Source organism: Tachysurus vachellii, chromosome 26 (genome assembly GCF_030014155.1).
Source record: "Tachysurus vachellii isolate PV-2020 chromosome 26, HZAU_Pvac_v1, whole genome shotgun sequence".
Classification (NCBI taxonomy): domain Eukaryota; kingdom Metazoa; phylum Chordata; class Actinopteri; order Siluriformes; family Bagridae; genus Tachysurus; species Tachysurus vachellii.
Window position 1 is genome coordinate 11,484,350 of NC_083485.1, and position 12,500 is coordinate 11,496,849.

Sequence of the window (12,500 nt, forward strand, 5' to 3'; positions counted from 1 at the left end):
ATGTGAAGATAATAGACAGTCAGCAGCAGTGTGTGTGTGCGTGTGTGTGTGTTATTGACTTATTTCAGCACATCAACATTTATACCCAGGGACGAGTAAAGACTGTGTGGTTTGGGTTCTTGGGACCTCACCCTCATTTTTTTTTTGCAAGGAGAGCACTTTTGTTTTGATGTGTCTGCTTCCTATCTGATTGTGTGTGTGTTTGTGTGTGTGTGTGTCTGTGTGTCTACTTGCATTTGTGTAGGAGTTCACAGTTCCAGAGTACCGTAATGCTCACCTGCAGGACCAGCAGCAGCGTCGCCGACCATCGTTGCTGTCAGAGTTTCACCCTGGAACTGAGAGGTCTCTCACTCTTTCTCTTGCTCTCTCTCTCTCACTCACTCACTCACTCACTCACACACACACACACACACACACACACTGCATGATTCCATGCAGGACTAATTTCCCCTTCCACACTACCAAACCTAGGTTTTAACAATGAGGATTAAAGTTGTATATGTGCTGCGCAGGCCTCCGGAACGCCGACACGGCTATGAGCAGTCGTTCCACGCGGTCACAGCCCAGCCGGAGCACGAGGCAGTGGACGCCAAGCGTCCTCGCATTGAAGGTACCACCGAGGTGCACTTGGCCCGTGCACCGCCCACCAGCATCGTCCTACCGCTACCCCACCCCATGCAGGACGGTCTGAGAACACCAGGAGAGATCAAGAAGGTATCACACGACCAGGGAAGATCTTTCTATTTGGATCAAAACGAAATCCAGTTTAGAAGCAGCTTCTTATTTTTATTATTATTATGGTCACTACAGTACTTTAATTTGAACAGTGTTAACGCACAAACACACACGGGGGTTTTTTTTTTTTCTTTTTGACTTTGCATTTGCTAAGTTCTGCTCTTGGCATTCGGTGCATCACTACAAACGGTGTTTACGCTCTCACTGTGTCTTCTGTTTAGTGTGTGGAGACTTTATCTGGGCTCATTTTGCTCATACACTTATTTTTCATACCAAAACCCATTACAGGGAAATATAACTGTGTTTATCCCAGCATCTGTTGCTAAGAGCTAAAGCTCTCGAGAAATTCTGAGGTTCAGTATTAGTGTATAGGAACATGAGTGTTTGTTTGCTTCCTGTTTTGTTAAACATTTGTCATATTTAAAGTTTTTATTTATGCTGTTCTATAACATTTAGATTAGGCTTGAGAGATTGTCCTCACTTGAACCCTGTGTCTTCCTCAGGAGACTCAGTTCAGTGTAAAGCTGGAGTCCTCATCTCCCGGAGGAGGGATTCAGGCCATGGGGGAGGAGCAGGACACGTCTCCTTCCAAGCTCTCTAAAGAGGAGCTAATCCAAAGCATGGACCGTGTGGACCGCGAGATTGCCAAGGTTGAGCAACAGATATTTAAACTCAAGAAGAAGCAGGTGAGCTGATCCAAGGCCTCGGTTTGTTTCCCAACTTTCCGAAGCTTTGACATTTGGTTCTCAAAGCTTAAGGGAATTGTACAGCTCCTTGAGTAGCAATTATTACAGAGCCTCACACTAATCACTCACACACACTATTATTATTATTATTATTTTTACCGACTTTATTAGAAATACTCTTTTTCCCCCCACATAATACACAGAACTAAATCTTCCTTTACTCCTTCCAGCAGTATAATGTTAATAAACACAAAATGAGCTGTACCTTTGAGACTAGTTACACTTTCTTATCTGGGCCTCGGTGGCAGAAAACAGCTCTTTCCTTCATCCCTCTGTAATCTCCCATTGGAATTCAGCACTTGTTTGGCTCAGCTTCCAGTACAGTGATTATTATTTATTTATTTTTTTTTACATTTTGTTTTAGTGTTTGATTAGACTTTGAAACCCAGAGAACAAATTCTCCAAAAAATTAAAAATAAGAGAGAGAAGAAAGTATCAGTCAGCACCGCATAACAGTGTGACGGCTGTGCAAAAATAGCTGACTCATCTAACATCCTATTAAAGGTTCCATATAAATCGCCGTCGACCAGTTAATTTCTCTTCGCCTGGTTTGGGTCTTTCATTTCCAATCTCATTTCTCAGTCTAATTCTGAATATTTTGGTGTTTTCCCCTCTTTCAACTCACTAGGTAATGTTACTGAGCTATCCTGAAGTTTGTTAGAGGAAAAAAAAGCTGCTCTCTTGGCTGAATGTGCAGCAGTGTTAAGACACATGCATCAAGTTGTCCAGGCATTCATCCTCGGTTATGATGGATAGAAGGCTCTAAAGTGCCAGTAATTTAACAATGGACATGGTCACAAAACAGCTTTATAGAGATATATAAACAGTATACTTTTTTATTCATTCCTAATGAGTAAGCCAGAGGTGAAGGTGGCAGGGGAAAAGCTCAATCCTCATATCCTTATCTCTGTGAGTCTGGATTGTGTTGTTATAAAATAATTGCCCTTCTCTAACTGTGCACTCTATGGTCAACAAGTGCACTTGTGTAATCTGACTTCTGTTCAGTCTAAAGCCATCTTAGTGGTTTCTAAGTGGTACCATCCACAGCAATCCCATATATCTCAAATCTGTCCATGTGGATTCACCCCCAGCAACAGCATCGGGGAGCTGAAGGGTGTTTGTGTATCACACGTTCACCAGTGTCCGTATATACAATTACATCACCAATCGCTAGTCATATCCAGTCCATGGAATCATTTCCTCTTCAAGAAAATGTTCGCACTGATCTGACCTTTGCTTCAACAGCCAAAGCTTTCTTTCAGCCTTTAGTACAACCTACACAAACTCAGTAATAAAGGCATGTATTTATGTAAACGCCCCCTTCCTCAATGCATGAGATGAAAACAATGTTTTGTGTCTTTTAGCAACAACTGGAGGAGGAAGCAGCAAAGCCGGTGGAGCCGGAAAAGCCAGTGTCTCCTCCCCCTGTGGAGCACAAACACCGCAGCATCGTCCAGATCATCTATGATGAGAACCGGGTATGAGCCATAACACACACGCTCATGTCATTCATGCCTATCATAGTATACTTCCTGAACCATGTCCTAGTTTCACTGTTGCCTTTTCTTGCATCGCTAAAGGACAGTTCCTAAACCGACACTTAAAAACCTTGTACATATTCTAAAGTGGCAAGTTGAGGCATACAGACCGACATGGCAGTCTTTGTAGGGAGCTCTGCCTGTGTAGTACGTCTGATGATGAAGGACACTCAGATCTCTGTGGGGCATGTGCACTCCTTTAATCTTTTGCAAATCGTTATGGGGGACCTGTATAACAAGACAAGGAGTGATAAAGGCTGAGGGCACAAAGGAGTTGGCTGAACTCCACACAGACAGTAAATTCCTTCCCTAGGAGGTCTCCACTGAGACTACTGAGGATTTACTCCTAACAAGAGCATGACGAGAGAAGGAAAAAAAACACCACCACCAAAGCTCATGTTTCAGGAGGTTACCAAGTGGTTTATTCTTTGCAACGTGATTGTGTGGCACGTTATCTAAATTTCATAAATTATGTCAGCTCTTTTACTTGAAAGAATTTGTTTAGAGACGTTCTGCAGCTACACTATAAGATACGTGGTCAAAGAAGCTTGACGTGATCAATCCAACCTGTCAAACAAACATCCAAGCACAAACATCGGAGACTCCTCCTGTAGTCGCTAAATTAACATGGAAAAATGTCACCATATCAGCATTTAAACCGATTTTTAAATCTGATAGTTGTTGCTATAGAAACAGGAACTTATCAGTGTGCCAGAGAGCCAGAATTACTTTTGTAGAATATTAATCAACAGCTTTAGAACCTAGTAAGATGGATGTGGGAACAGTGTTGCTTAGCAACCGGTAAATACGGTAGCTAAGGAACAGTGTTGCTTAGCAACCGGTAAATACGGTAGCATAGCGTAAACTAGCGAGCCGATTTTACACGACGACGTAAAGGCAGTAACAGACCAGTCATAGGATCCTCCTTGTTGAGGAACATCAGGATTGAGTCACAAATCTGAACAGTTGTGAAATTGTAACATGGAAACTTTTGTGAACGTCACAAGACCGAAGCAGTCACAGGAGATCTTCACATAAACACATTGGTCGCGTTGTAGCCTCATTACAGTGAACCGATTTCCTTTATAGTGGGATTTTGTTCCTGTGCATCCTTTCAGCCTCCAAAAAGAGTTTCTCTGTCTGTCTGAATGAGATGGAGAGAGAGAGATTGGAGAGATTGCTAAGTTGATATGTTGGATGGTTACAGAGATTGACGGATAGATGCGTGATGCGTAGATGGAGAGGGATGGATTAAGTGGATCGATAGACGGATCAATAGAGGTATACGCAGAGAGAGACACGGATACACAGTTTGATTGATAGATGGATGTAGAGATTGATAGAGCAATGCATGTAGAGATGGATATAGAGATTAATAGATGGTTGGCTAGATAGATATAGTGATGGAGAGATAGTTACACAAATAGAGGGATATAGGGATGGAGAGATAGATATACAGATTGAATATAGTGATGGAGAGAGTTAGTTAGATGAATAGATAGATAGTGATGGAGAGAGAGACGGATAGATGGATATAGGGATGGAGAGAGAGATATATACAGGTTGAATATATTGATGGAGAGATAGTTAGATGAATAGATGGATATAGTGATGGAGATAAATCTTTAACCCTACTGAAGGTTTTGCCTGCATATGTTTATTTTCTCTTAGAAAAAAGCAGAGGAGGCCCACAAAATCTTCGAAGGACTCGGCCCTAAAGTAGAGCTGGTGAGTGTGCCGTGCCGGACGCGACAGTGCGCTTGGATCATACTAAATGTTCCATGTTCAGTACTCTTTATCCCACATTGCATTCCTGTTTAATCGCTAATGATTAACCGTCGTTTCCTGTTTTTGTGTCTGCATCGCTAGCCCCTGTATAACCAGCCGTCAGATACTAAAGTGTACCACGACAACATTAAGACGTGAGTATTTATTCCTTTCCCGACAAAATTTTTGTAAAAGCAGTAGTTTGGATCGACGAAAGCTGATAAGAAGTGAAACGTGATGACGAATGTGTCATCAGGTGGAGTTATAAAAGTTTTTATGGTCAGAACATGATTGTTATCTGTTTATCTGTTTGTGTGTGTAGAATTTTTAAAGCACCAAATTTCTACATTTGTTTTGTAGAATTTGTCACCTCCTTTGTCAAAATGTAACCTTAAAGGAATGTATTGATGCTAATGTTTAGTGATACAGAAACCTAACTCAACAAATGTTTTACTGTATGTAAACGTGCTGGCTTGAGGGGTGGGTGTGTGTGTCAAGGTGAAGGTCAGGTTGTCTGGGATCTTATCAGTTTTGTCAGTGACACTGTGGCATTTGCACTGTTTTTGTTTTTCAGTAGAAGTGTCATGATTAAAACATTTGACCTTGTAGTCTGTTATTGACTAACAGTCGAGTCAACACACTGAGCTTAATATCACAAAATGTATACAAATGAATTTAGTCCCAACTGTAGAAACAAGAAATGCGGCCTTTATGAAACGCCAGTAGGTTTGGACAAACGTTCAGATCCTAATTTAAAATGGTCTAAATGTATGTAATTGGAGACGAGTTACAGTTTATTAAAATTACATTTTTTCCTTAAATTTTTAATATATGATGTTTAAGTGATTTTGTGTTGAATGATGTTTTGTGCAAATCATTCACTCTGTGTTTTTTCCCCCCCTTTAGGTTAAATAAATAAATAAATAAATAAATAACATATATATATATATATATATATATATATATATATATATATATATATATATATATATATATTTTTTTTTTTTTTAAAAATGTTTATATATTTATTATCATTATTTTTCTTTTTTTGTAAACATGGTAGGAATTTGTAGTCAATTTAGACGTATGAACATGTGGTAAAAAAAAAAGCTAAATTAAAAATACAATTATAAATTTTTTACAAAAAATATTGTGATTGAAATCTAATATGATGTATGTCATAAGAACAGGCTCAAACTCAAGCTAACTTTATTTCTAATATTTGACTTTCCTCTAATGACTTTTTTTAGAATCAGAGATTGATTAGGGAGCGTAATAAAGTTATCACAAGCCTATGATCTTATTTGTTGGCATATTGCTGCTGCCTTGGCTATCAGATGGCCAGACTTTTGCTGTAATTGCATTGTTCAGGCATGTTAGGGGCTGCGTGAATGAGTCCGTGTGAGCGTGTTTTTACTTGTTCTTCACTTTTCCATAGAAATCAAGTGATGAGGAAGAAGCTGATTCTGTTTTTCAAGAGGAGGAACCATGCACGCAAGCAGAGGGTGAGTGTGTGTGTGTGTGAGGAAGAGTGAGTGGGTGAACGAAAGATATTGTGTGTGTCTGTGTGTGCCCACACTCCACTTGTTTGTACTTTGAGAAGGTCAGACACACTTTTCACGATACGAGCAACACCATGGCAACTTGTCCGTGGCTGCTACCTTATTATAGCATTCAGCTCACTTTAAAAAGCACGGACGCACGAGTGATGTGATTTTTGCCCCACTTTTAAGCGGCACGTATAGATGCCCATCTTAATTCTAGCAGAATGTAATCCATTAAGGTTAAAACCACTCACACTGTGCAGAATGGTCAAGATCCAAGAACAGGCACTGCGTTTCTCTAATCTAAATATACTTCTCAGACCACATGTGGAAGTCATTTGGCTGGGTGTGTGTGTGTCTGTGTGTCTGGGTGTGTGTGTGTCTGGGTGTGTGTGTGTGTGGGGGGGGGGGTATAGTGCAAGTAGCCCCATAGTGGCAAGACATTTTTGGCTCCTGAACAAACTAGTCCCTTGTTGAGCTGTCACTTCTCCAAGCATATTACTTGTGGTCTATTTCAAGCCACATTCTCCTAACAAGCCATTTTGCACGTTGTTTGGCTCAGTCCCCCAAACCCCCTCCGACACCACACACACACACACACACGCACACACAATCTTGATTGACATTCATGTATGTGTATTTGACCTGAAATAACCCTCACTTAAATATTTTTCAAATCAAGCTTGTCGTATGCACGAGACAATCCATCTTTGTAATAGCGACAAAATTAATTCTTTGACGCAAACAATATTTGCTCTGGAGGTCAGCTGATGGCTTGTCAGCTGAACTTGATTAGGTAGAGGAGGTGAGGAAAGGCCAAAATGCATAAATTTAGTTGTTTTTGTATCTATTCCTGGCACAGCTCTATAGACACATGAGTACAGGAGAGGAGGGGTGGGTGTGTGGGTGTGTGTGAGTGTGTGTGAGTGAGTGGTGTCATTTCCAGGTGTAAGATAGTCAGGATAGCATGAAAATGAACATGTTCCATCTAAACAGGACCTGAAATTTTATCTGTCTGTGTGCCAGGAACAGAAAATCTGCCAGCGCTACGACCAGCTGATGGAGGCGTGGGAGAAGAAGGTGGAGCGGATGGAGAACAACCCACGGCGTAAGGCCAAGGAGAGTCGCACTCGCGAGTACTACGAGCGCCAATTCCCCGAGATCCGCAAGCAGCGCGAGCAGCAGGAGCGCTTCCAAAGGTCAGGCCAGCGCCATTACCCTCGTCCTGAATTCCCAGCATTCCCTGAACGCTTCCTTTCCAGGAAATTTGAAAATAGGCTGGCCTGGAAACTTGTTTTGCGGATTTGCAGTCTCATAGGAGGTTACACATACACAAACACACCCCACTGCAGCCGCTGTGATGTAACTCGGCGTGTAAACAAAGGGTGCAGTGCTGAATTCTGAAAATAAATAAATAAATAAATAAAGTCAGCCGTAAGGAGCCTTTTGGAGGCAAGGTCAGAGGTCATGCTTGTTCCCGGTACAAAGATTTTCTGCCTTCTCTGAACTGAACACAGTGGAGAACTTTACACTATGCCAGATTAATGCACAGCCAGCTCAGCTTTGTTTATTATTTACTTTATTGTCTGAGTGCACAGACAATTTTTTTTAATGCTAGATTTATCATCGACATTTCACGAGATCTCATTCCAAACGTAAAGAGTTCAGTACTATCTCACTTTCCCTCCCTGTTAAATCTTTCAGTTCTTTGTCAGCCCTCGTAAAGCGCTTCTCTGTCGCTTCGCTTCAAGACCTTGCGGTTTATTTTGTTCATCTGCCCATTCATTCAGCAGACATTTCAACTTGTTTGCACTTGACCTCCGGCATCAATTTAATTGTTCTTCCTGTCTCTGCGCTGTTGATTTTCTTCACAGGCTCGATTTCCGTCCATTCAGACTTTGACCCACGTCCTGCAGATTTTTTCAGATACCTGTCTACCCATTGTTTAGAATAGAGATTTTTTTTTCTTTCTTTTCTTTCTGAGATTTCTGAGAAGCCTCACACCATCAGAAGAGTCATGGAGAAAGTTAGTAGAAGCAGTCAGCTCAGCCCGAGCACTTCAAAGAGTGGAAAATGAAAAAGTGGTTTGGTTTTGTTCTGGATGCAGCACAGAAGTCACTATGAATGAGCGAACGGATGACTATAGGGACTTTTTTGCACAGGAAGATGTTTGTACTCAAGAAGTCTTTGTTAAAAACCTCTCCTGGGAGTCGTTCACTCCTTGGTGCATTACAGGAAAGCAGCGGTGGCTTTGTGGGATTCTCGTCCCTTTTTCTTATCCTCCATCTGCTTGTCTTTCAGGGTGGGACAGCGAGGGACAGGGCTGTCCGCCACCATAGCGAGGAGCGAGCACGAGATCTCCGAAATCATAGACGGTCTCTCTGAACAAGAGGTAGGTCAGGGACGTGCCCAGAGTTTTCTCATTCAGCCCTGATTTCAAATAGTCAACCCCTTTTCTCTTGATGTTTGCTCTTAAGGCAATCCGTCACTTTTATAAAGAAATAGTCTGACCACTCCCCCCCACCCCCACCCCCCCAACACACACACACACACACACACACACTTGAATCTCTATTCTCAGCATCAGTTGCAGATGTGTAATTGCCACGACCAAGAATTTCCTGTACTAAACAAAAAAAAAAACCATTAAATCTGTTCCTTTTGAGTCTGGTTTACAATGGAAGTCTAAGGGCAGTTGTCTGTACAGCACAATTTGACAACTACAACACACACACACACACACACACACACACACACACAATAAAGGTCTTAATGAGGCAGACGTGAGAGTGTGTCTTGGCAATAGCAGAGTAATAAAGTAATGAGAACCCTCCTTTGTTTGTATCTACACTGATAATACAGCCATAAATTTTTCCTCTGAAAAAAATATCATATTGCTCTCTCATTATTTTGATTTATTGATTTTCAAATACCTTTGACTGAAAATGTGTTGTGCATAAAAGTTCCTCAGTGTAATTCACCAGGCCCCTATGTTTCTTTTTTGGAAAAGCTTGTGTCTCTCTGTCTGTGTCTGTCTGTCTGTGTCTCTCTGTCTGTCTGTGTCTGTCTGTCTGTCTATCTGTGTCTCTCTGTCCGTCTGTCTGTGTCTCTCTGTCTGTCTGTCTGTGTCTCTCTGTCTGTCTGTCTGTGTCTCTCTGTCTGTCTGTCTGTGTCTCTCTGTCCGCCTGTCGCCTGTCTCTCTGTCCGCCTGTCTCTCTGTCCGTCTGTCTGTGTGTCTCTGTCCGTCTGTCTGCATGTGTCTCTGTCCGTCTGTCTGCGTGTGTCTCTGTCCGTCTGTCTGCGTGTCTCTGTCCGTCTGTCTGCGTGTGTCTCTGTCCGTCTGTCTGCGTGTGTGTCTCTGTCCGTCTGTCTGCGTGTGTGTCTCTGTCCGTCTGTCTGCGTGTGTGTCTCTGTCCGTCTGTCTGCGTGTGTGTCTCTGTCCGTCTGTCTGCGTGTGTGTCTCTGTCCGTCTGTCTGCGTGTGTGTCTCTGTCCGTCTGTCTGCGTGTGTGTCTCTGTCCGTCTGTCTGCGTGTGTGTGTCTCTGTCCGTCTGTCTGTCTGCGTGTGTGTGTCTCTGTCCGTCTGTCTGTCTGCGTGTGTGTGTCTCTGTCCGTCTGTCTGTCTGCGTGTGTGTGTCTCTGTCCGTCTGTCTGTCTGCGCGGGTGTGTCTCTGTCCGTCTGTCTGTCTGCGCGGGTGTGTCTCTGTCCGTCTGTCTGTCTGCGCGGGTGTGTCTCTGTCCGTCTGTCTGTCTGCGCGGGTGTGTCTCTGTCCGTCTGTCTGTCTGCGTGGGTGTGTCTCTGTCTGTCTGCGCGGGTGTGTCTCTGTCTGTCTGCGCGGGTGTGTCTCTGTCCGTCTGTCTGTCTGCGTGTGTGTGTGTCTCTGTCCGTCTGTCTGTCTGCGTGTGTGTCTCTGTCTGTCTGTCTGCGCGGGTGTGTCTCTGTCCGTCTGTCTGTCTGCGCGGGTGTGTCTCTGTCCGTCTGTCTGTCTGCGCGGGTGTGTCTCTGTCCGTCTGTCTGTCTGCGTGTGTGTGTGTCTCTGTCCGTCTGTCTGCGCGGGTGTGTCTCTGTCCGTCTGTCTGTCTGCGTGTGTGTGTGTCTCTGTCTGTCTGTCTGCGCGGGTATGTCTCTGTCCGTCTGTCTGCGTGTGTGTCTCTGTCCGTCTGTGTGTGTGTCTGTCTGTCTGTGTGTGTGTGTCTCTGTCCGTCTGTCTGTGTGTGTCTCTGTCTGTCTGTCTATAGCCACGTTCACACTGCAAGTCTTAATGCTCAATTCGGATATTTTGCTCAGATCTGATTTTTTTGTTTGGCTGTTCACATTACCTTATAAAATGTGGCCTATATCAGATACCAGTGTGAACTGTTTGCTGTTTCGAAATGACCCGCATGCGCAAACGAACAATAACAATGACGTCACACGCAGCACGCCGTTGCGCTAAAAAGTTGGCGAGGTTATGGAGGAAGTATTGTATCATCTGGTGCAAGCAAACATATCATGTAATGCTATAATGTGATGTATTCAATGCAAACATTATGAGCTGGTTCACGTAACCACTTTATATAACACTCTTAACACACACGTTACCAGTCACGTTTGTGTCACGTTTTCGCCGGCGCAAAAAAAAAAAAAAAAAGGTTTCGCCGGCGCATAATTGATGTAGAATGACGTAAAAGTCGCATCAAATCCGCCTTGGCTGTTCACACTGCGGCCACATTGGAAAAAATCAGATTTGGGTCTGATTGAGGACCACATATGGAAGTGGCCCAGATCTGATTTGAAAAAATCAGATCTGGGCCAGATTTGAGTGTTCACACTACTCCTGAAGAAGTCTGACCTGGTCACTTGACCCCAAAAAAATCGGATTTGGGCCACTTTTACCTGCAGTGTGAACGTGGCCTATGTGTGTGTCTCTGTCTGTGTGCGTGTCTCTGTCTGTCTGTCTGCGTGTGTGTGTCTCTGTCTGTCTGTCTGCGTGTGTGTGTCTCTGTCTGTCTGTCTGCGTGTGTGTGTCTCTGTTTGTCTGTCTGTCTGCTTGTGTGTGTCTCTGTTTGTCTGTCTGTCTGCGTGTGTGTGTGTCTCTGTTTGTCTGTCTGTCTGCGTGTGTGTGTGTCTCTGTTTGTCTGTCTGTCTGCGTGTGTGTGTGTCTGTCTGTCTGTCTGCGTGTGTGTCTCTGTCTGTCTCTGTCTGTCTCTGTCTGCGTGTGTGTGTCGTCTCTGTCTGTCTGTCTGCGTGTGTGTGTCTCTGTCTGTCTGTCTGCGTGTGTGTGTCTCTGTCTGTCTGTCTGCGTGTGTGTGTCTCTGTCTGTCTGTCTGCGTGTGTGTGTCTCTGTCTGTCTGCATGTGTGTGTCTGTCTGCATGTGTGTGTCTGTCTCTGTCTGTCTGTGTGTGTCTCTGTCTGTCTGTGTCTGCATCTCTGTCTCTCTGTGTGTGTCTCGGCCTCTCTCTGTCTCGGTCTCTGTTTGTCTCTGTCTCTCTGTGTGTGTCTCTCTCTGTCTCGGTCTCTCTGTGTGTCTCTCTGTCTCGGTCTCTGTGAGTCTGTGTGTCTCTCTGTCTCTGTGTGTCTCTACAGCCGTTTGAATGCAAGTTCTCTTAGGCGTCACCTTGTAAAGTCGTGGGAGTCAGATGCAGGCTGTAGGAGCAGAATCTACCAAGAAAACTTTGTAGTCAGCAGAAAGCGCTGAAGCACTGTAACTGAAGCTATAAAGTACTTAATGTTTAACAGTGCACTTATTTACCATGTTCAGATCAGGTTCTTCTGTAGCCACGACTCCATCTATATGTGACAGCTGGTGTAACATTTCCAGCATTCGAGTGAGTCACTGTCACTCTGTATATACATAAAGTGACTGAGGTAGACTCATCCCGGTACCCCTAAAGTTAGGTTACTTTAGTTTAAAATGTGCTGAAAGCAGAATAACAGCAAGACCGAACCTTTTCTCCACCCATTAGAACAACGAGAAGCAAATGAGGCAGCTATCAGTCATCCCTCCCATGATGTATGATTCGGAGCAGAGGCGCGTGAAGTTCATCAACATGAACGGACTCATGGACGACCCCATGAAGGTCTACAAGTCTCGGCAGTTCATGAACGTCTGGACCGAACATGAGAAGGAGATTTTTAAGGAGAAGTGAGTATGAGCCAGTGGTTTTATTCATTCATTTTTTTATTGAAT

The 12,500-nt window shown here is 43.6% G+C and overlaps 1 protein-coding gene across 16 annotated transcripts in view; it reads left to right on the top strand.

Moving 5' to 3' along the window:
* ncor1 (nuclear receptor corepressor 1) overlaps positions 1–12,500 on the top strand; it is a 67,797-nt gene that overhangs the window by 11,990 nt on the left and 43,307 nt on the right. For all 16 annotated transcript variants that reach the window (XM_060862843.1, XM_060862846.1, XM_060862847.1 and 13 more), the window contains exons 3-12: positions 245–342; positions 513–714; positions 1,239–1,421; positions 2,846–2,959; positions 4,691–4,747; positions 4,889–4,941; positions 6,225–6,291; positions 7,357–7,529; positions 8,632–8,722; positions 12,277–12,455. In XM_060862843.1, the coding sequence (XP_060718826.1) occupies positions 245–342; positions 513–714; positions 1,239–1,421; positions 2,846–2,959; positions 4,691–4,747; positions 4,889–4,941; positions 6,225–6,291; positions 7,357–7,529; positions 8,632–8,722; positions 12,277–12,455 (1,217 nt within the window). The remainder of the gene's footprint in view (positions 1–244; positions 343–512; positions 715–1,238; positions 1,422–2,845; positions 2,960–4,690; positions 4,748–4,888; positions 4,942–6,224; positions 6,292–7,356; positions 7,530–8,631; positions 8,723–12,276; positions 12,456–12,500) is intronic.